This window comes from Haliotis rufescens, unplaced genomic scaffold, assembly GCF_023055435.1.
Source record: "Haliotis rufescens isolate VD_foot unplaced genomic scaffold, xgHalRufe1.0.p SCAF_17, whole genome shotgun sequence".
NCBI lineage: Eukaryota > Metazoa > Mollusca > Gastropoda > Lepetellida > Haliotidae > Haliotis > Haliotis rufescens.
This window is the reverse complement of record NW_025963857.1, coordinates 19,848,951-19,872,946: the sequence shown is the minus strand read 5'-3', so window position 1 is coordinate 19,872,946 and position 23,996 is coordinate 19,848,951. Positions and strand designations below refer to the sequence as shown.

The 23,996-nt window shown below is 43.0% G+C and overlaps 2 protein-coding genes across 2 annotated transcripts in view; one reads left to right on the top strand and one right to left on the bottom strand.

Annotated features, from left to right (window-relative positions):
• Positions 1 to 16,724, bottom strand: part of LOC124133931 (FACT complex subunit SPT16-like) — a 29,504-nt gene extending 12,780 nt beyond the window's left edge. Inside the window, exons 1-12 of the mRNA XM_048397685.1 lie at positions 16,588 to 16,724; positions 15,037 to 15,135; positions 14,740 to 14,904; positions 6,553 to 6,612; positions 6,209 to 6,301; positions 5,563 to 5,709; positions 4,053 to 4,204; positions 3,479 to 3,651; positions 2,321 to 2,485; positions 1,789 to 1,901; positions 1,088 to 1,252; positions 610 to 725 (exon numbers count right to left, since the gene is read on the bottom strand). Of these exons, the coding sequence (XP_048253642.1) occupies positions 610 to 725; positions 1,088 to 1,252; positions 1,789 to 1,901; positions 2,321 to 2,485; positions 3,479 to 3,651; positions 4,053 to 4,204; positions 5,563 to 5,709; positions 6,209 to 6,301; positions 6,553 to 6,612; positions 14,740 to 14,904; positions 15,037 to 15,135; positions 16,588 to 16,653 (1,514 nt within the window). The 5' untranslated portion in view covers positions 16,654 to 16,724. The remainder of the gene's footprint in view (positions 1 to 609; positions 726 to 1,087; positions 1,253 to 1,788; positions 1,902 to 2,320; positions 2,486 to 3,478; positions 3,652 to 4,052; positions 4,205 to 5,562; positions 5,710 to 6,208; positions 6,302 to 6,552; positions 6,613 to 14,739; positions 14,905 to 15,036; positions 15,136 to 16,587) is intronic.
• Positions 16,725 to 16,796: 72 nt separating this feature from the next.
• Positions 16,797 to 22,674, top strand: LOC124133929 (trafficking protein particle complex subunit 2-like protein). Its single transcript, XM_046498513.2, has 5 exons — positions 16,797 to 16,847; positions 18,528 to 18,700; positions 20,189 to 20,276; positions 21,624 to 21,703; positions 22,200 to 22,674. The coding sequence occupies exons 1-5, from the start codon at positions 16,815 to 16,817 to the stop codon at positions 22,240 to 22,242; spliced, it is 417 nt and encodes a 138-aa protein (XP_046354469.1). The 5' UTR covers positions 16,797 to 16,814; the 3' UTR covers positions 22,243 to 22,674.
• The last annotated feature ends 1,322 nt before the right edge of the window (positions 22,675 to 23,996 follow it).

Sequence of the window (23,996 nt, the reverse complement as noted above, 5' to 3'; positions counted from 1 at the left end):
GATGGTGGTTATGGGTCAGCAACTTCACATTTACGAGTCTGCATGATTTTGGACATGTTTGATTTTAGATATCTTTGGTAAGGTACTGTCAACAGTTGAGCGACCACTAAGGGTCCGATTTGGTGAATCCCGGCAATATCTCCCGTGGCGAAGTCTTGGGGGGGGGGGGGTGAGTGAGTAAGGTTTAACGCTTTTAGCAGTGTTGTGTTTTAATGGTTCTAGGGGTGTGTTTTCTCTGTTCTCCAGGAACACAGTTCAGGAAGTTTCTACTACCTTTCGGGATGAGTAGAGATAAGCAATAAGCATGAGTCAGGATAAGATGAACTATTATAGTGTGGTTCCGATTACCCAACTGACCATTATAGTGAGTATGGTTTTACGCCGCTTTTAGCAATATTCCAGCAATATCATGGCGGGGATCGAACCCGGGTCTTCGGCGTGATGAGAGAACGAACGCTTTAACCACTAGGCTACCCGACCGCCCCACTGACCATAGTATAAGGTGCTAACTGTAACCTTTTGCCAGTGGCACTCAGTGTTTATTATTATTGCCAAATAGAGAAGGCAGCTGTGTGGTCTGGAAGAGTTTCCTTCAACTTCACTACTCACTTTTTCTCCCCTGAATCGGATTTCATTCCCTTCAGTCGTTCCTTGGCCTCCTCGTTCAACCTGGTGGCCAGCTCCCTCTGGTGTTTCAGCCGCTTGTCCTCCGAAGACACGTCCGTCTGGAAACATTTACTGATGCTTAGAGCATGTCTGAATACTGCTTCACACCTGAACACATTGAACAATCCCAGAAAGACTACTTTGTCCATATGATCACGACAGAATTCAGCCCTATATAGCTCTCCTGTTTCTGCTTAACCTTTATCAGTCAGGGATTTCTGCAATTCCACGATTGTGGAAATATTTTCAGAAAATGGAACTTGCAGCAGAACTGTAGAAAAACCACGGATTTGGGCATCATGACTGCATAAACTGTTTACACTGAGATTAATATTTTTACTTTTTGAATTTGTAATTTTAGCCGAAGAAGTTTGATACTTTCACTCCGAAATTCACCTGGGACTGTTTTATGAGCACTTACCCTGGTTCTGCTCTCGAGCACAGCTGAACGCCGACCACGGCCAAGCACTTCCTCCTCCTTAACCTCTTCCTCTTCTTCCTCCTCCTCCTCCTCTTCGTCCTTGAGGAAGATACCGATGTGTTTGATACGCTTCTTGACACTGGTCAGAACCGTGGCAGAGGAATTCTGTGAAAGCAACATTGTGTAAAGTTGACGTCAGTCATTGTATTTATATTACCTGCTCAACATGAGTGTTAAACAACTTATCAGGACATATAATTTGCACGACCTCACAATAATTCCACCCACCTCATTCACGAGGACTGTGTTCCTGATAAACAGGGTGTATGTCTACAATGTTCAACCCACCTCATTTACTAGGTCTGTTTCCCCGATAAACAGTTCTGTGTTCTCATGACATCATGAGCATCGATCCATGCAATTTGGATACGATGACATGCATCAAACCAAGTCAGAGAGTCTGAGCACCCAGTCCCGTTAGTCGCCTCTTACGACTAGCATTTCACCTTTTACAGCAAGTATGGGTTGCTGAAGACCTATTCTAACCCGGATCTTCTTATACTAGAGTAAGTGAGTGAGTGAGTTGGATTTAACGCTGCTTTGAACAGTATTCCAGTTATATCACGGCTAATATATCCTAGAATGTAACACACACCTCACTCAACAGGACTGTGGCGTATGTCCTAGAATATTCCACCCACCTCATTGACAAGGACTGTGTCCCCGATGAACAGGGCGTATGTCCTAGAGTGTTCGTCTTTGCCTTCCTTGTTCGTCAGACCAGAAAAACCAATATTCACGTTGAACACCATTCCTGAAGCGACAGATTGTTGCAGTCAAGGCGAGTTCAAATGTATGATATTAACTGCAAGGCCAAGACTAATAGATTAAGATCTTCATACGTCTATTAAATGATGAAGTTTTCTCAAACCGAGTGAGGGATTAACAGTATTCCGGTAAGTAGAAATTGAAACCAGGTCTTCGGCATGACGAGCAAATCCTTTAACCACTAGGCTACCAGACTGGCCCCTCAGGTGCCTACAGTCAATACACTAGCTTAAATGTAATTCCTATATAACCAGCAATCTGTTTTCAAATTATCAGTTTGTATCTACGATTCTCAGTATTAGCAAGTACTAGAAATGTTTCTCTGAATGACAACCCTTCACAACCAAGCTCAATAAGTCTCTCTTTCCCTAGATAAGGGTTTTCAAACAGTATAACTGTCCCTACCCTTCTTGGCAGGAGAATTGGTCTTCGGTGAGATGAGCAAGGAGCCCTCCCTGAACTCGATACCCATCGCAAAGCCGAAAGTCTTGGTCATCTTCTCCATCAGGTTGGGTTTCTCGGACTTGACCAGCTTCATCACTGCTTCATAAACCTCATTCAGTTTGGTACCTGGAGGAAGAATGAATCATGCAACAACTATTTCACCTTGGGATTTAAAGAACATATTTCACTCAAGACAATCTTGAAACAAGAGTCTTCAGACGATGACAAATTTCCCCCCCACAATTTCAAAAGAACAATCATCTGACTGTTACAGTAAGTCCAACTTGATGAGAGTTTCTATTTGACCTGTCTGTCCATATACAAGAGTAGTGATTGAGCTATCAAACAATACCTTGGAATTGGAATTAGGAACTTTGAATTTCTATGTTCTGTACACACCGATGTGAACAGAGTTAATGTCAAACTTAAACAAAAATTCTAAAAATCCCTAAATAGCAAAAGGCACCAGTTGACAACCTGGTCTTTGTGTGTGCACAGTATCATGAAAGAGAACCTACTACTTTTAGAGACAAACGGACAAACACACCACTATAAACAGAGTCAAAATCAATCTTGTTCCTCTGTAAACAGAAGAAATTTAATTTCTACAAATCCATGAATAGCAAAAGGCACCACTTCCAACCCTTGGTTAAAACATGCACCAGATTTGGATGAAAAGTCCTCATGGTTTTCAAATTGTGCTCCGGAAACGAAATCCACCACTCCCTTTTGAGACTAAGTCAAAATTGTTTCCATAAATAAAAATACCAAAAATTTGTCATTAGTAAAATCTAAATATTTTTTACATTTGTATACTTATCTTGCATTATCATAGAAAATGGCACCACTTCAGGGTCTGTTTGATATATCTGCCAAGTTTTGTTGCAAAATATTGAATGGTTTTTGAGTTGTGCTCCGGAAATGAAATGATTACGGACAGATGGACGGCCTGACAGATGGACAGGCAACAACTTTACCCCCCGCATTAAATGAAAGAATAATTACTCACAACCTGAGCACGAACACATATCCTACATAAACATTTTCTCACTTCTAACGACATAGCATCTCGCGTAAATCACACATCTTGCCGCCACTATAACATGGTATCTCCCTCACCATGTTGGAGTTTGCCGAGGATCTCGTCCTGCACCTTCAGAAGAAAGTCATAGTTTTTCTGCATCTCGTCTGTAGGGTCCACAAGGAGTGTGCGGCAGATGTTGGAACAGTATGACTTGTAGCGTGCTCCCAAACAGCAGACAATAGTGCCGAAGTGAACTGGACTGTCATCACTGAAAGACAAGGGCAAAAGACCATCTCAATTCCAAAACCAATTGGCTAAAAAATTCAAAAGATTATATTTCCAAATTATGAGTGAGTTGGGTTTAATGCTGCTTTGACGTGTATTTCGGTAACACAGCGGCACATCAGTATCATTTGCAATAAAGTCTGAAGTTTTGCAGATCTTAGATGTTACATTGGTGAAACCCACAGGCAATGGAATGGTGCTGACAAACCTAAAATATCAGAGCAACCTGGGATTTGAACCCACGGCTATAGATTTCTCACAAGCCTAAAATATGCAATTCTGCAGTGAATAGCAACATGATAAATGACTTGGCCACAAGGGCCTCAATGCTGGGAGTGTGGTCTCCAGGTGATGTCCATGTATGGTGTACATGGCTGGGCGTACCTGACGGTGCTGAACTTGAGGGAGTACTTGCCCCCGCTCTGGATGATGGCAGGGTAACACATGTCCAGCTGGGAGGTGTCCGCCCCCGTCACATACTTCTTGTTCTGGAGAGCCTGTTCCACGCCATCAGCCAACTTGGAGTGTTTCACTTTCTGTGGACAATAATGTTTTCATACATTCAGCCTGTGAAAGTAGTTCCAGCGAAGGAGTCAGATACATTAGCAATTGAATACATTCAGCCTGTGAAAGTAGTTCCAGAGAAGGAGTCCGATGCATTAGCAATTGAATACATTTTCGTCAATAAATTCCTGTCTGATCAACAACGATACCAATTGTTTCTGAAGGTGTAAAGTTGGTTGGTTGGTTTATTGTTTAACGCCAAACTCATCAATATTCCAGCTATATGGCGGTAGTCTGTAAATAATCGAGTCTTGACCAGATAATCCAGTGATTAATATCATGAGCATCGATCCCGTAGGTGTGAAGAGTGCATCTCAGATAAATAAGTGAGTGTGTGCACATCACGTATGTTCGAGTGTAAATGAATTGGTTTTCATGCTTTTCTTTAACAGCGTCCAAGCCTAACCATCCTAACTGGGACTAATCTGGGATATGAATCACCAGCAGGGAACTCTGGCACAGCTACAAGTGACTTGTTGGGTTCTGATTGATCAGTAGGTCCAAACAACCAAGCAAACAAACACAATTTGATATAATTGAACACAAAATATTTTGCAGCCTCTCTCAACCCCGAGAAGATTTATTCACCCTTTACTACTCAGTACTTTCTAAACAATAAAGTGCTGAATTATGTATTTGTGTTTGTTAGGTGTGATCTAGTTTTTTTGAACATATGTATGAAAAACAATGCACAAAAGTCATCAGACAAATCCCCCCGGCTCCCACAAATTTGAAAGAACAAATCATCTTACAGTAAGTCCAAAGGTCTGTTCATATACATGAGTAGTTATTGACCTATCAAAACAATACCATGGAATTGGGATTCGGAACTTTGTATTTCTATGTCAGGTACACACCAATATACAACAGAGTCAAAGTCAAACTGATTGCCACGGAAACAGGAACAAATAATTCTAAAATAGGCACAGCTTTATCTCGCTTAATATATGTACCAAGTTTGATTGAAAAATCTTGAATGTTTTTTTTAGTTCTGCTCCGGAAACAACATGTACCTCTGTTTCAGCCAAGTCCAACTTTGTATCCATGGAAACAGGGAACAATCAAATCTAATTCCTAAATCGTAAAAGGCACCACTTCAGCCCCTGGTGAGTACATGTACCAAGTTTGGATGAAAAATCTTTCCCGGTTTTCAAGTTATGATCCAGAAAAGAAATAGATAAACAGATGATGATATCCGATTAATTTTGACGATCGATAAGTTACACTGACCCAATCATAAATCATGACTGTACAACCAATTCCTAACATTAAAAGTGACTAGGCTCGCGACCACTGAAGCACATCTTGTCACAAAATGAGCGTTTTTTACCTTCTCAGCATCGATGATCTCCATGATGTTTTCCTTGAGGTACTTCTGGAACACATCGCACGTGACTTGACAAGCCTTCTGTATCGTCTTCTGCTCCGACTCCTCCTTTGGAGCCATAATATACGCCATTGGCACGCTGATGTCCGACTGGAGTGGAGAGGTCGAAGCAATATATGGAGGGCCAACAACTTTCACAGGAGACTATTTCGGCCATTTTCACTGTTGTGATTGCATTACAAAAGTACCCCACACTATTGCAATAGTACTTGGATACTTGTAAACTATTGTTATATAGTATTGCAATAGTAGTAAACCAACTTTAAGGCTTCGTAATTATATATTAATCAAGGTAATAGCAATGGAAAAAAAAAATTGGACAGTGCATAGTCTTGTTAGTCCAGCCAAAAAATAACTCCATAATACCAGGCTAGTTCGGCAAGGGTGGAAACTGGACTTTTATAGTCAGTTAACTCTCTTGCCTTGGGAAGATGCTTACGACAAGCATAGTCACCAAGAGTCAAGAACATAATGGAATAGGTATTCCCTACCCAGCCAAAGTCAAAACACTCCAAAACATATCTATCCATATAATCCATGTCGACTATTGCCCACATTTCTTTCAGTCAACGACTCTAAATGTACGCACCTTCTCGAAGCCTGCTGACTTGAGGGCTGCCCTCCAGTCGTTCATGAAGTCCCCGGGGAATTTGTCCTTGCTGAACTCTCCTACTATCTTGCCCTGACAGATAACACAAGTCAACACATTACAGTTTAAAAACTTTCTCAGGATTGTACCTCCACAAAATACTCACATTTCTCAAAAGTACAACCCTCCTTTTCAAAGAGATATCTCCTTATTAAGGGGCAGGTTGAGTGCCACGCTTCCTTGTCCAGTATTTCAGTTTTTGCATGGCTATAGAAAATACACAGTCACAACATTATGTATCATTTATATGAGTATTTCATTATAGCTATGAAGGGTAAAAATACCTTTCTACTGTCGGTGATGGATGATGTCAGTTTAGCAAAATTAGCTTTGTCCTTGTCCGCCTGAAAAACAAAAAAAGATAATCAGTGTTACCATGATTACAAGTCACTCTCAGTGTTACTAATAGATGATAATACTGTGCCAAAAAAGTAGGGGATAGGGGGAGTGAGAGAGGTTTTATGCTGCTTTTAGCAATATTCCAGTAATATCATGACGGGGGACACCAGAAATGGGCTTCACACATTGTAGCCATGTACACATGATGTAGGGATTGGAACCCGGGTCTTCGGCATGACGAGCAAACACTTTAACCACTAGGCTACCCCACAACCCGAGGATAGGGGGAACGATCAAGACACATCTTCAGATCTTTATGATACTGGCAAATGGAAATGATATGATCACATCTACTGAGGAGAAGGCAACCAGACCTAATGGATTCTAATGCTTGGTGTGATGAGCATGATGAGATGGTGGTCGTCGAAGAGGTCAGGGGACTTTCATTGCAAGACTTTTATTGTATTTTCATGTAGTATCACCTAAAAACAAAACATCCCCTTCCTTTTTTCCATAGTATACATATATAAAATAGTTTAAGCCACACCAATTTATTTATTTGACTTTTGGTCAGGTGAGCTAAATATCATACCATTAGTTCCTGTTCTTAAATACATATACAGGTATATACTGTATCTGCATGTACATGACCTCATCCCAGTGGAGATCCGGGTTAGAACTGGTCTTCAACAACCCATGCTAGAGGGATCAGGTGGTCAGTCTAGCTGACTTGGCTGCGGTAATCATATATCTGTGCTGATCCCTGTACACGATTTCGATGTTCACTTGTCACTACAGTTATAGATTGTCCAAAAGTGTTTTCCTAATAGATCCCTGATCCAAATCTGCATCACACTATATATGCTTCAGCAAAGTGCATGCATCATGATCTAATGACAAAAGCAACATCATTCACTTCCTAAGAGACTTGCCTTCAAGTAAAAATTTACTTATATTTTAGATTTTGCAACAATGTATTTACTTATCGGGTGTAAACTGGACTGGTAACAATTTTTCATCCACCGCTGCTGAAAAAATTCAGAACCCTCTCGCTGATTACAATCCAATAAGTACCGTATTTTCTTGAGTATAGTGCGCACTTTTTTTTCCAAAAAAAACAGCTGTGTGGAAGGGGGTGCGTATTATACACGAATTATGAGTTTGGATGTTTTTTTCCCCCATGGAAAGACATTACCGTGAGCACGAAACACCGGAAATACCATGTCAACAAATCCATACTGAAGTACGCAAAATAATCATGTAATTACACTGTCTGGCTATAAAAAGTGTTATTTGTATATCTGGACTTATGTTTGTAACTTATTTCATGAATTTTATTCAAAATTCCTTTTAATATTAGTAAAATCTAAATATTTTTTACATTTGTATACTTATCCTGCATTACTCCGTATTGCATTTACTGCTATGTTTGACAGAGAGACGAACTGTGTGAGATCCAGCTGCTGAAGAAAGTTGTCCCAACCAGCCCAGGAGGCAGCGCCCTCTCACAGTCGGCACGTGACCCGGAAGTCATGACGTCACACCAAAAGACATAACTGCTTTAAACATAACATCTGAAACTTCGTGGGGAGGTAGCGTAGCGAAAGGGAGGGAACTTAGACTTCGTAATGCAGGATAAGTATACAAATGTAAAAAATATTTAGATTTTACTAAATTTTTTAACTTATCCTGCATTACTCCGTATTGCATCTTTATCAGACGGCTTGGCCGGTGGGCATACTTGCAGATGTGAACCATATTAAACCCTCGTCAAGGTCCGATGAATCCGCACCGCATACAAGTGATGACCGGAACATCTACGACCATTCCTGTCTTCAGGAAACAAGAGACGATGCAAAAAACGCCCGAATAGGTAACCGAAATACAATGAGGCGTGTAGCCAAAATATATAACTTACCGAAGAGCGAAAGCGAAACGCAGTAGAACCTAGAGCTAATCTGAGGTGATAAACACCAGAGAGTTCGACGGGCCCCGCTCGGGGAATCGAAGAATCAGCGGCGTCGGCGGCAAAATCTACGACCAATCCCAAGAGCGAATGCGAAACGCAGGAGAGCCCTCTAGGCTGGAGGCAAGGAACACCGGTGAGGTCGACGGGCACCGCTCAGGTACCAGAGAAGCAGCGGCGTTGGCGTCGGCGCCGGTGTCCACATCTACTACCATTCCTGTCGTCAGGAAACGAGAGTTGATGCAAAAAGTAAAACCCGGATAGGTGACAGCAATAGAATGAGTCGGGTAACCCAAAACTAAAACTGACCTAAGAGCGAATGCGGAACGCAAGAGAGCCGTCTCGTCTGGGGTGATAAACACCAGAAAGGTCGACGGGCCCCGCTCAGGGTATCGGAGAATCAGTGGCGTCGGAGATAGATGACCTGTTGGGCTACAACCAGGGACCAAAACTGTGAACGCCGGCGACAACTTTCAAGGCTACATCACGGAAGTAGTGGTTGGTGAAGGCGGTGTCCGATCGCCACGAACAGGCTTCCCTGAACGACGGGATGGAACAGTATACCGTGAAGAACCAGTGTAAATACGATCGCCCTGATCTCATTTTATTTCAGGTAATAGCCTTTGGGGGGAGGGTCCAATCCGGCGGCTCATACGCTTTAAGGATGACCGCCCGGAGCCACAGGGAAAAGTATTCCGGCTGACCAACGACAGCGACGAAGGGGAGACCGGCAGAAAAAGGTGTTTCCTAGACTTGCGGCAGTCTTTAGATCGTAGAATAACCTTCAGTGCCCTTACTGGGCATAATGACGCTCATCCTCATCCTCGGCACCCACACTGGACGAGGGGGGAGGGGACAAGGAATGATCTATCAGGCTGTCCTGGGAGTTGAGTCTTTACGCTGACGTCCCAGTACGGTCCAGGATGAACGCGGCGCCCTGGGTACCGCATTCGAACCGGGCATGGGAGACGTCGAGGGCGTGCTGTACATGGACTCGAGCGGCAGTAGTCAAAACCAGTAGAAACACCCGTCTTCTACTTAAGGTCGAAGAAGGAAGACGAGGGGAGTGGTTCGAAGGGCATTGAAGACCACATTCAGATCCAACGCAGGCGGTCCGAACTTGGTCTTCAGGTCTTCAAGACTGAACGAGCGCAGCCAGGCCCGTAGGTCGGGAATTTTCGTCTTTCTCCGATCGTCCGGGATGGCCAGAAAGGAGTAGATGGCGACCAGGTATGTGGGGGTGGTAAGCCCTTCAACCGATGGGTGCTACACAAGTACAGAAGGAACTGATCCAGGATCTGCGGTGACGCTGTCATCGGATCCTGGTGTTTGTCAGAACAAAATGCCTGGAACAAGCATCAATTATCAGCATACAGTCCCCCTGTAGATGGACGGTGGGCTGAAGCAATAGCCTTGGTCGCTCTAGCCGAATAGCCCTTGGCTTTCTGCATGTGTGTCAGGCGTGCAGACGATAACATGCGGGTATGAGGGTGTGGCAACAGACCGTGTGGATGGAGCAGAAGGTTGGACCACACCGGAAGTTCCAGGGGTTGTCTCTGGCTATGTTTCGGAGGTCGATAACCCAACTTCTGGCTGACCAATAAGGCGAGACCAAAGTCAATGGCAGGTGTCGAGTTGCCTGGATCTCTGAAGAACCGTGGGAGGGAGAACCGGAGTCGGAAAAGCGTACGCGCGTAATCCTTCTCAGGAACGATGGAAGGCTTCGACTGCCACAGCGGTCGTATCCGGCACAGGTGGAATGGAAGACGACAGCTGGCCACATTCAGATATGAGGCAAACAGATCTAGGGTTGGGGTGTCGACCGTTTCACATAGTCTGGCCCGAGGCGCCGGAGAGCGTGAGGCGTCGGAGAGCTTGAGGCGCCTGGAACGCCGAAGATGGTGATTCTCGGGGGCGCCGGTCGAGTTTGTGGCGCCGGGAGAGGGGCGAGAACTCTGGGTCCGCAAACACCACACTACGGTGACGTCGTCAGTGGACACGATCAACAGGGCGTGACTGAGAATGCACTATCAGCAAGTGCCGTCCTGGATAAGCATTTATCTCGAGGCTGTTGCTGTGCCAATGGTGTTGATCTCTGGATCACAGGTGGTCACAATGTGGGCTGGCGTGGGCCACTAGCCACTGACAAGGTGGCAGGGGAGGTCGTCAGCAACAGGGGTCTGCGATTGCGTACCGTCGGTACGATTCGGAAAAAGGTGTGATCGCCTGCGAGCCAACCTCAAGTAGACGAAGTAAACCAGCTTCACAATCGACCGCCGGGGCATCGACGTAACCGGGTAGTAGGAAGTCGAGGCAATATGGCCATTGCACGAAGTAATGAGATCGTTTTCATCCCTGAAGCGGCGTATAAGTACTCCTGTTCTTATATCGAGGTGACGATGGAGGACGACAACACGATACGAGGCAGGTATGCAACAGGGGTCAGTGGGACGGCCGAGGGACTTTAAGTATCAAATCGACACTGTGTCCGGTAGTCAAGGCGGAAGATAGGAAGGTGTCGTAGTCGAAAAGATCAAACCGGACGAAGGAAGGCGATCTTTTCCATCCCTTGAACGCCTATAGGCGCTATCGTTCTTATAGCGAAGGGTTGATGAAACAAGGTTCCTCGTGACAGCCGTGTTGGTAGAGGAGGTCTATTGTTTCCAACATCCGTGCATGGATGGACTGCGACAGGCGCCTGGTTGAGTGGTATCACCAAGCGTACAGGTAGACATGGAAACCAATCTGTAGAAATACATGGCACCCCTTGCCATGGCAAGTTGACCTAAATCCGGTCGGAGTTGTTGACAGTCCGAGTACTTGACACGTGACATGTAAATCACTCTGCGCAGTAGCCGAGAAAACCGCCTTGGAGTCGGAACTGAGGTGTAAACTCCACACACAGACAATCCTCAATGAACTGTGTGAGAGACGATCAAGTGGTGTACCCGAGTTTTGCGATAAAACACGGAACCCCATGGGCGTCGTGGAAAACCCGGGAAGCGCCGAGGAAGAGTCTCTCTCAGGAACGCTGGCGCTAGGGTAGGGTAGAACAGCGTTGATGTCTGCGATGTCGACGAAGTAAACTCTTTGTAAGTGGATGTCGTCGTCGAATCTGATACAGACGCTGTTCACATGACGCTCTGTTTCGATGGAAACCCGCAGGTCATCTCTCCGGAATCATAGCGCTTTAAACGACGGGATTATGGATAACGTCTCAGTGGGCAAGTTGAATCAGACCAACTGTCTATTGGTTGAAATGATTCCACCCAGGAAGTAGAACGATAGTCACGATCCCCAAGACCGACGGGAGAGTAGCGAAAGGAGCGGCGACAGTTGTTTCACCATGCTTCTCCGTGTGACGAGTTATGAGACGGCAGCAAGAGAAGAGGGCAGTGGCGCCGGGGAGGCGATTGCCGATGGTGCCCCTTAAGCCGCAGTAGAAGATCGGATGGTCGGCTCGTTGATCTGAGCTTGATAAAGCTTGTTGATCTGAAGCTTGTTGAGCGCCGAAGACATCAGAGGATGCGGAGGCGCCGAGACATAAGCGGCGCCGAGTCATCAGCTTGTCATGAAGCTTGTTGAGCGCCGAGACATCAGCGGCGCCGAGTCATCAGAGGCGCCGGGAGCGCCGAGACATCGGAGGCGCCGGAGGCGCCAGGAGCGCCGCGTCATCAGAGGCGCCGGAGGCGCCACGTCATCAGAGGCGCCGGGAGCGCCGAGACATCGGAGGCGCCGAGTCATCAGAGGCGCCGGGAGCGCCGAGACATCGGAGGCGCCGCGTCATCAGAGGCGCCGAGTCATCGGAGGCGCCGGAGACATCAGCGTTGACGTTGGGAGCGCTGGAGCCGCCGGTGGAGTAGGAGACCGTGAACGGTCGTATGTCGTGCCATGGGAGGCAGACTCTACGTTGGGAGCGCTGGAGCCGCCAGTGGAGTAGGAGACCGTGAACGGTCGTATGTCGTGCCATGGGAGGCAGACTCTACGTTGGGAGCCGCCGTGAAGCTCCGCTGAGCGCTGCTGCCGTCAACGTAGGTGGGGGTCGACGAGCACGTTGAGCGAGGTGTGTCCTGGATACTCGCATGAGCTGAAGGATCACAGCGACGAATGACTGCAACATCGGCACTGCCTTGTGAAAGTACAGGGCGTCGTACAATCACGGCAGAAAGGGGCGGCCCCGACCAGATTTGTTCCCACGGAAACAAGTGCAGCGAGGCAGAAAATCTGGAATTTAAGCAAAACATAACTATGTGGCAAAGCCACAAAGTGCGGGAAGCATAATGTGTGGCCAATCACAAAGTATGGGAAGCATAAAGTAACTCAAAAACAGTATATTTTATTAAAGTTTATGAGATAAACAAGTACGCTAAAAGGGAGCGAAAAGGCAAAGCCTTAAGCAAACACATAACCATGTGGCAAAACCACAGAGTACGGGAGACATAATGTAACTCATAAACTTCGTATTATATTGAAGTTTATGAGAAGAAACAATTACGCTGAGAGGTAGCGAAAAGGCAAGGCTTTAAGCACACCAAAACAACATACATAAATGTAATGTATTACCCAAGCCAAAGAGAGAATTCAAAACGCAGAACACGACATTACGTGGCCACGTGGTGAATGGCCAAAATGGCGGGAAAGAAAACAAAATGGCGGGAACAACATTGCGCCCGTAAATTACTGTGACGTGAGCCACAGACGAGCGATAAACGTTACAATTTACGAATGGGAAGACCCTAAGGTCACGGCCCATAACAGGTAACAATGTAGCAGCATATAATGAATGTAGAAACACGCAAAATATAAAAAACAAATAATAAGCTTTAATTTCCACAAGGGATACAAAGTACGTCCGTCCGTGGAGGTGACAAAGCAGTTATGTCTTTTGGTGTGACGTCATGACTTCCGGGTCACGTGCCGACTGTGAGAGGGCGCTGCCTCCTGGGCTGGTTGGGACAACTTTCTTCAGCAGCTGGATCTCACACAGTTCGTCTCTCTGTCAAACATAGCAGTAAATGCAATACGGAGTAATGCAGGATAAGTTAAAAAATTTGTTTTTATTAATTTCGGCGAAATTGTGTGTTAAGCAATCGGAAGATCGCACAACTCACTGTTATTAACAGCAACCATGGTCAGAATACCGCCGCTATTGACGCCTTGAAACGAACTTTAGTTGACAGAGAATGGATACATATATCATAAATGACATACTTTGACTCGTTAAAAGTCATATTTGTTTTCAATTGACGATACTATGTCAACATGAAATTCTCGCGATCATGCGATCATGTCTGACTGGTCAGATTGGTTCCATGTAAAAAATAATACCCGGGAATAGCGATCAGCTGCTTCGCTTAGGGTTATTATTATTTTAAATATGTTTAGTAAAGGCTGCATATTATTAAGAAAATAATGGAATATATTATTCCTGATAAAAAAAAATAGTTTCAGATACAATTGTTGCCGATCCTTGAATTAAAAATCCTATAAAGTTATATCATTGGGTGTGTCTTGACCGAATCACCGGTCGATTCCAAGAAAACGTGTGTACAGCTGATTGCTGTTTCCGGCTTAGTTTACGAGACAATACACAAGGTAATCTTAATCCCTGGATATAAAACAATGCCTAGCAGAACAATAAATACTATTTAATCGGTAAATAAACATGTCTGGTGACTTTTTATCTCAAATTTCGAATTTGTACTGATGAAGTTTCTCATCACCCGTTCGTTCGCCGGACTTTGCTGAAAGGGTACTGTGTAATTTTTTTCTGCGCATAATATTCAAATTTCTTTTTTTTCTCAAAATATTGAGCCCGCTAGAGGGGAGTGCGCATTATACACGGGTGCGCACTATACTCAAGAAAATACGGTACACAGAAAGTTGCATGATCAAAAATAAAAGTACACATATTTGAAGGCAAGTGTTTCAGGAAGCGAATCTTGTTGGTAGTTTTTGTGGGATTGCGATTCATGTATATTATGGCAGGGTTGTTAGCGCAGTATGTTCCGAATCAGGAATTTATTAGAAAAATACTATTGGACCACATGTAGCTCTATGTAGCAACAAGTCAATATCAAAATTGTTCATAGAGAGCAGCACAGGGATAAGTTACCACAGCCAGGACAGCACTATGTCAAGTGAAGCAGCATGAGCACAAACTCACCTTGTCTCTGGTGAGAAGTTTGATCGGTGGTACACCCTGGTCATTCTCCTTGGCACTTTCCAGTTGACGCAGGAAGTCAATCTTCTTCTTACTCGCCAGGATGTAGATTCCACTCTCACAGAACACAATCACCGTGTCTGTCAACTCATATCCGAACAGCCATGTCTGCAACAACAGATCCATCCTAATCATTCACGTAGTCTAAAACTAGGATACTAGTCAGTGGCAATATTCATTCAGCAGTGGACAACAGAATAAATGCAGATTTAAGGAAATGTATACAGTGGATGTTGCTACCTGGAGAGCTGTAGACTTGGAGTAGACAACATCTTCATCCACGCCTACTGCTGTTACAATTGCATCTATCTTTGCCAAGCTGTCATCTCCAGACGATTGCTGTAATGAAACAAAAGCCTTAAAAGGGTTCTTCCGCAGTAATGATGACAAAATTTGACAATACATAACATCTCAACTGGGAAAAAGAATAAGAACCAGCCTCTGTCTTTAGCCACTAGTCCGAAGCCCAAATCTGGTAAACTTCTGATTGGTCAAGTAAGCTAAGGTAACAATAGTATGTATAGTAACACTAAATAACGCTAGCTTCTACTGAAAACCATGTTAAACAAAAGACTGCTGTGACGCACTTTAGTTGGGTACTTGTTTGAGGCAAATTGACAGTTAGCAAGGTCACAGCAAGTCTTTTTGAAGTTGCTCAAAGTTCAAAACTATTTTGTTTGATGCTTGCTCCAATTAAAATTTTGTGCAGCCTTATACATACTAATAGATCTAGAAGTTAATGAATGTCCCAGATAAACAGAGTTAATATGTTAGATTCACAGGGTTGGGTCAACGTGGTCAAAACACCAACTGTCTGATTCGGATCACAATGCCTTTCTCACGCTCTGATACGCATCATGATACTTGCATGTGCTCTTATCTCTGGTGTGTTTGCCATCTTTTAGGATGGCTAAATACCTGGCCCACTGACGATTTACAGTTATTTAATTATTTATGTTTTCAATACTACATGTACTAATCAGTGATTGTTTGGTGAACAGTTATTAAAGCAAACATTTAGGGTAAGAAACAATATTGTTTGCAAAGTGTGTGATCCATACATGTATCAGGAAGTAGAAGATGGTGATGCCACAATTAAATAGAGTTAATATGTTAGATTCACATGTGGCACTTTACAACTCTGTTACCATGGGTACCTGAAGTTGCTGTCAGGACATTTATTTAATCCCACTCATAATATGGAGGAAGTGTTTGGGCATATGAATGTAGTGTTTGTTTTATGCTGCTGTCAGCAATATTCCACTACCTGTGAGTTATTGAGTCTGGGCCAGGCAAACCAGTGTCTGATATCTATCAAGTCCTTGAACAGGCATTTATAAGTGAAATGAATAGATCTATGTTTATTTGAGGTTCAATTGAACAATAATAATCATACGGTATCCAAACAATAGAACATGCTTCGGGTTCAATTGTGACAATGTCATGAATGTAGCATTAAACTGAAGTGCGCAAATAGACGAAATTCGTGCTTGGCGTCATTTTACTTTACACTAATGTATATTTGTGCAATTAATTTCATATCTCGACCAATATCTGTCACTAACATTCAGATTCAATACCAGTTCAAACTAGCTAAGAATGGCAAATATTTGTGTCCGCACTTATAAACATTCTAAAGAGCATGACATTGATATGGACCACTACTTTGATATTTTTTGTTTACGAAGGGAAAAAAATCACGTGTTTCATTGGCTTTGGAAACATTTTAGGCTTAAAGAGATATAATTTTCCACACAAAAAACATAACATTATGTCTGATTAATAACTTACTGCCCAAGAGGTATAAATCCTCTTCATTCGCCTGAAAAAGGCGTCTTTATCCACACGCAAAGACATCACGACGATGTTGCCTTCACTGATATGGCGGATATTTCAAGACGGCGGGAGAAAAGGTGCTTCCGGTGCTGATTTGTTAAGCTGGTGTTGATTGGTTTATATTTCGTGTTATATACAATACGCCTTTTCCAATTGGCTGAAGTTCTGCTTCCGTAAACATCATGGCGGTGTGTGTGGCAGTGATTGCGAAGGAGGTTTGATGAAAATCATTTATGTCTGCTCATATTTGTGAATACAAATGTATTTTTTATTTAATACACCATGGGTTGACATCGTTTTTAAAAGTGTGATTAATACAGTTGGCATAAAGGCACTGCTTTACAGTCAGGCATGTATTTCAGGCTGACGGGGACCATACATTTCTCCACAATTCCCCACTCAAAAGTAGGACATTTCGCCCAACACCACTTTTTTGTTGCTGTAAGAATTTTCTGGGGTTCTCAGGATGTATCTTATGAAGGTGTTTTTCAAACATTGACTACTAATTATAAGATGATATTGGAAATAAATATAGACTGCCATGTTGCCTGAGATAGGGTTTGTGGTCTTAACGATGACCATGTAGACAGGATTTCATTGTAAACAATTGCCTAACGATCATACTGAGCATGGGCGGATACAGAGGGGGTGCGCTAGTTTATGATTTACCAAGGGGACACTGCTGCACTCCTGTTCCAGGAATAGTCATTAGTGATGCTTAATCCCCTTCTTCCCTCTAAAGCAGTTTAGGGTTCAACTTTTAGATGGATACCAAACAAAAACGGCACCTCTACCAAGTAATATTGCCACCGCAATACCCTGCGAAAACCGCACCATACCTTCGTACAATTGTGACAATTTTTTTAATCAATTAAAATGAAACGTTATGTATATGTGTCAGATTCTAGAGTTATATTCAAGTGATTGTTCTTTAAAATTGACAATGGAGATAGAGATATTTAGAATATGAGTACAAGTAATAGTATCTGATTCACACATCATTTTGTATTTCCAAATATGTGTCTTGAAACCACACTTATCCCAACAAAAGTTTTCCAACAATATGTCTTTGCGCAATTGTTTCGTGGTTAGTTAGTGATTAAAATATAATTCAACTTTAATTAGTTTGTTTATTTAATTATACAAGAGACTGCTGGCAGACAATTGGTGCTGAAAGTGTATATTCAATGTTGATTAAATTAATTAATTTTTTCTTTTACACATTAAGCAAAAAAGCAAGCCAAACATCATGCTTGCTAATGACCAGTAATAAGTAGGTGTAGCCAGTGGTTTTTAGATGATGTCAGGATCAGAGAATGTTGTCTGTGTTGAATTTATGTTGAATAGTATGATTGGATTGAATGTTAAATATCAGCAAATATTGTTTGTGATAAATAAATGTATGGTAATGATTTCTGTATATATGTCGAATAATACAAATTGTGCCATTTTTGCCAACAAAATGTGGTGCTGTTTAATCAAGTTGGCATCAAAATTCACCAGGCAATTTTGGTGCCATTTTGAAGCAGTGTTGTTTTAGCTTGACCCCACTCTAGTACCAATATTCCCCATGCAGTTTTGCTGCTGTTTTGACGCAGTGCTGTTTTAGCCTGATCCTGATTTAGCTCGCATTACTGCCATACTTTCCTAGGGGCCACAGCGGATTGAGTAGTTTAGGTACCCTAAATCACATGGCAGAGTTCTGCCTCTTGGCTCCGCCAGGATCCACATGTGGTTCTGAATCTAAATTGTTCCTCAATTGGTCTGTCAGCACCTTGGCCATGTTATTCCGGTTGAACATTACAACACTAATCTGCTATCAACAGGCATTACCAGTCCCAGACAGGCAGGCGTCTACATCTTGTTTTTCTTCATGAGATGTTCATTTGTTTCAGAATTATCCCTTGTTCATCAAGACGATGCCAACAGAAAATGAACTCAAGTTTTATTATACTGTTCATACATCACTAGATGTTGTTGAAGAAAAGATTAGCTCTATTGGAAAAAATGCCAATGATCTGAGGGAGCTGTATCTTGGTCTGCTGTACCCCACAGAAGATTATAAAGTGTATCCTTGTGTACAGTGCAAACAAACAGCCCAGGGACAAATATGTGTGAAGTCCCATATGCCTTCTGTAGCTGAAATATTGCCGAGTTCGGCGTTAAGCAACAAACAAAATTAATGCTGGAGGAAAGCTCATTTGTCACATACTCTGCATAGCAAATTGTGGTGCTTTAGACGACTGAGCCATCGGTGCCAGACCTCCCATATTTGTCATGATTCAACCAAACTTGAACCAACACAGAATGCCAATATGGTTCAATTGTAGCTTTTATGCTTGCCAAATAAAAACTATTAACAAGAATGGTCTCTGGAAGTGCCAGGATAGAAAGGGTTTTTTCAAGTGTGCCACAGGGCGCTGATAAAAATGTTTAGGTGTGCCAACTAGAGGAATACTTTTTATAGAAACTTATTTAGACAGTGGTGCATTTAACTTCTTCAAATGTTCATCATTTTCCATGTGTTGTCCGGTTGGGCAAGGTACATTTTGCACTGGCTTCACGGGATAAAATGTAACCAGACTCTTCTATTTGAAAAACTGTGATTTCTAAATGTGCCATCACAGTACAGGGAAATTATTTAAACTCTGTCATTATGAATTTAACTGTGCCATTGACAGTAAATACCAGGAATTATTAACATGTATTTCAGATGACCCATATGCCTTCTGCCGGAGAGAGAAAGGTCGATGGTATGATCCCCTGGCCGCGTCATACCCAAAGACGTTAATTGCCAGGCCTTATGACCCTGCCATGAGCTTGGGCATAAAGGGGATAAAACAAGGACTGGTTGACTTGGAGTCAGTATTCTGTGTCTCTGTGGGGTAGCCATGTTAACCTGCGGCATGGTACCTAAGTTGGCTGGTGCTATAAAACCGGCATGAATCCAGACGAGTACAAACAGACACACAAACGTACATGCTGGTTGCTATATAATTGCAATAAACATGAATGCCATGTTGAATCCCATGTTACCTGACCCGTGAAGATCCGGGGTAGAATATGACTTCAGCAACCCATGTTTGCCGTAAAAGGCGACAATGCTTGTCGTAAGAGGCGACTAACAGGATCAGCTGGTCAGGGTCACTGACTTTGTTGATGCATGTCATCAATCCCAATTGCATGGATCGATGCACATGACATCAATCACTGGATTGTCTGGTCTAGACTCGATTATTTACAGACCGCCTTCATATAGCTTGAATATTGCTGAGTGCGGCGTTAAACAACAAACAAACCAACCCAACTGTACCCTGATTGAAAGGTTTTTTACAAATTTTCTTTTTGTCTGACTGGGGGCATACCTACAGTCAGCAGTCTTAAGGACATACAGTCATACGGGCATACAGTTATACAGTTCCGATCCCAGCAATAGGATGCCAGGGCCTCGTACCACAAGGCGATCGTAGTGCCACATCACCACCTTGACCAGTAATGACCAGTGCAGACATATTGATTGTTTTGTTGCCAATATTCTCCTTGATCGTTTTACTAGTTATGGCTATGTCACCAACACCAAAGTGAAGTTTGTTGTGGTTGTGGAGTCATCCAACCTCACCCTGAGGGACAATGATATTCGAGGGGTAAGTCACACAACCTCATGACACAACTTCATTATTTGACTGTTGAACGACAACTTAGGCTATTTTTTAACACTTGAAAAAGATTTTACATATTATATATCTACTCATGATATGCAATACTTAACTGAAAAGTTAAAATTAACATTTCACTCAAGTAAATTAATAAATATATGCATTCCTCATTTCATATCAGATCAAGTGTTTTTAATACTGCCACATTACAGCAAGCTAACTTGATACATTGTAACATTTGGGGCAGGGCTCGATTTAGCTATATAAAACATGCACCAGTGCACCCAGCCTAATAATGAAAAATGCAACCCAATATTTATGTCTAAATGCGCCAAGTGCATGTCCAAAAAATTCAAATTTTTGTGTCTGATTATCACTTACTTGTCCACACAGCATCAATCTTTGAAGCAGGTGCAACCTGGTTTAGTCTGGTGCAACCTGGTGCAAGTCCCATCAAGTTCCTTAATTTGAGCCCCGTGTTGTATTCAGGGACCCACTGCTGGAATATTGATAAAAAAAGGGTGTTAAACCATACTCACTCACTATTCATGATGACCGCCTCCGTGGTCTTGTGGTAGAGCGGAAGGTCCAGGGTTCGATCCCGGGCCGCGTCATACAAAAAGACGTTAAAAGATTGTACTTGTTGTTACCCTGTCTGGCGCTCGGCATTAAGGGGCTAAAACAAGGACTGGTCGGCTCGGAGTCAGTATACTGTGTCTGAGTGGGGTATTCATGTTAAACTGCGGCATGGTATCTCAGTGAGCTAGCACTATAAATCGGCATCAGTCCGGACTAGTACAAGCAGCCACACACACATACACGTGCATGCACGTCGCTATATAAGTGCAATAATCTTGGACGCGACGTTAAACCCAATTTCACCTCACCTCACCTCACTATTCATGATACACTGTGGTTTATGACTGACATGCAGTTTTCATTCTTGCCTTGATAAAGGTCTGCCCATGGCCCAGTTATAATGTGGACCGTTCATAAATTTGATACTTCATATATAAATAAAGCTACTCTTTTATATACAGGGTTTCATTTCATAATATTTAAATAGCATGTGTTGACTATCTCTCACTCTAATCAAGCAAGTGGGTAAAGTTTGACACACAGGATGATTTTACCCAGGAAGATCTGGGTTAAAATTGATTTTCATCAACCCTTGCATGTACTAAGAGGTGACTAATGGGATCAGGTGGTCAGACTCGCTGTTTGTTTGTTTGTTTATTGTTTAACGTTTCCCTGTACCCTAACTCTGTCATTGTGAATTTAACTGTATCATTGACAGTAAATACAAGGAATAATGAACCCTGACATGTATTTCAGATGTTCCGGAAGCTCCACCACGGCTACGTCGACATGCTGTGCAATCCCTTTTACAACCCTGGAGAAAATATCACATCCAGGTAGAGCTCACTTTGATTTTGTCAGTAGTCAGGACTGTAATGCAAAGAATGTTTAATAGAGTGAGTGAGTTTGTTTAACACCGCTTTTAACAGTATTCCAGTTATATCGCGGCGTGTCAGCTTAATGTGGGAGGAAAGGCAGAAGTGATGCAGGTCTCGTTTATCACTTCAGTGAAACCCACGAGCACGGGTATGGTGCTGACAAACCTAGAAACATAATCGAGGTGAACCGGGATTCGAACCCACAATCATAGGTTTCTGGTGTGTCCAAGGAACGCAACTCTGCGCAGCGAATCACGGCGCCTTAGACGACTGGGCCACCCGTGTCACAGCAACTTGAAGGGAGAACCTATAACAGCTCTGCTTTTATTGGCATTGTCTTTAACGTATATTCTAAGAAAGTGGTTGCCTTATCAAGAATAAGTCTGAATCTTTAATGTAAGAACAATTACAAGACTGAATGAATTCTTAAATGTTTTGGTTTTTTTTGCTGCAGGAATTTTGAAAATGTTGTGATTTCCATGATGCAACAAGAATAGACTCACAACAATCGTTACCCTGTGAGGGATCAGCATCAAGAAGCCATAAGTATACATTCCTACAGATCGTGGGAGTCAAGTGAAGCGGAGTTAATGTGACAGGCAATGCATCAGATCCAACTGTGTGGGATGTCTCCTGGCTGCATGTGGTTGCTGGCTGGTTCAGTGAGCTGTCTGTAGATTCAATCTGTTGTATCAGTAGCTACTTGCACAACAGCTGTGGGATTTTAAAAGATGATGATGTTCCGATTTACCAAATAACCCACATTTCCGTGCCTGTTTTTCTCAGCATGCTCAGTGGTACTATTTATGAGTGAGTGAGTTGGGTTTAACGCCGCTTTTAACATTATGCCAGTTATATCACGGCGTGTCAGCTTAATGTGGTAGGAAAGCCCGAAGTGATGCAGGTCTCGGACATTTACCACTTCGGTGAAACCCACGGGTATGGTGCTGACAAACCTAGAAACATAATCAGGGCAAACCGGGATTCGAACCCACAATCATAGTTTTCTGACGTGCCCAAGGGACGCAACTCTGCACAGCGAATCGCGGCGCTTTAGACGACTGGACCACCCGTGCCCCCCACTATTAATGACAAAACCAAGAACCCACATGAAAACATACACAAACACTGCTAACATGTGAAATACTTTCCCTCCAACACAGAGCAGGGTTTTAGTTTTTTTTATAGATATTTCATACAGTACATACTGTTTTGAAAATGAGTATAATCGGAACCACATTATTTGTATTAGGCCGAATGTCAAATGTGTGCAGCTTATACAATTTGCTAAACTTTGTTGTACATTTTTAGATATTTATTTGTAATGAAACTCTGGTCACTCGGATATCCCTTGACAGAAACAGACTATTTAGCTGTGTACTGTCAGAGGATGATATGACCCCATGCTGTCTGAACAGTGTGTACAGTGTTGAGGACTGTTTTTGTCATGTTGTGTAATGTGTGCAATATTCTGTTCTCAATGGAGAATTGTAAATAAACTCTGGTTTCATATATCTTCATATGTTTCTGTTTTTCTTCAATGCAAATAAGCAGAATGGTTAGTACAGTTGAAGACTCCCATCTTCCCGATGCAAGGGAGCTAACTGACTATAAAAGTCCAGTTTCCACCCTTGACGAACTAGGCTGGAATTATGGAGCTATATTTTGGCTGGACTAACGAGTCTATGCATTGTCCAATCAAAATTGCTAACAAAATCAACATCCGGTTCTAAACTGCCATTCAGATTCGGTCGATTGCAGGATTTGCAAAGCATGTGTTCCGTCAACTTAGCTTAAACAGATAGTCTTTTCATGCTTTTAATCAAGGTGCTCGTGTGATTTGATGCACTTCGCGAAGTAAGACCCGTTTTATTACAATATAGATCCTGATTATTTAATTGATCAGATTGTCTTCACTGGGCGCCGCCATTTTGATTGAAGCAAATGCATGTGATATTGGAGGTGGAATCTGATTGGTCAATCAGAGGGACATTGAAGGGACATTGAAGGGACATTGAAGGGACATAACTCATGATAGCCACTGGTGGCGCTCAGATCAAACCCAGAAATTCCGGCCTAGTTCGGCAAGGGTGGTAACTGGACTTTTACAGTCCGTTAACTCCCTTGCCTTGGGAAGATGGAAGACACCATGTTCTTCCACGTAGTTGCTGAGTTGCCTGTGGAGATCCTTGTATCACGATGACTTGGGCCGACACTCACACCAACATCATCGACTTGCCTGTTCATACAT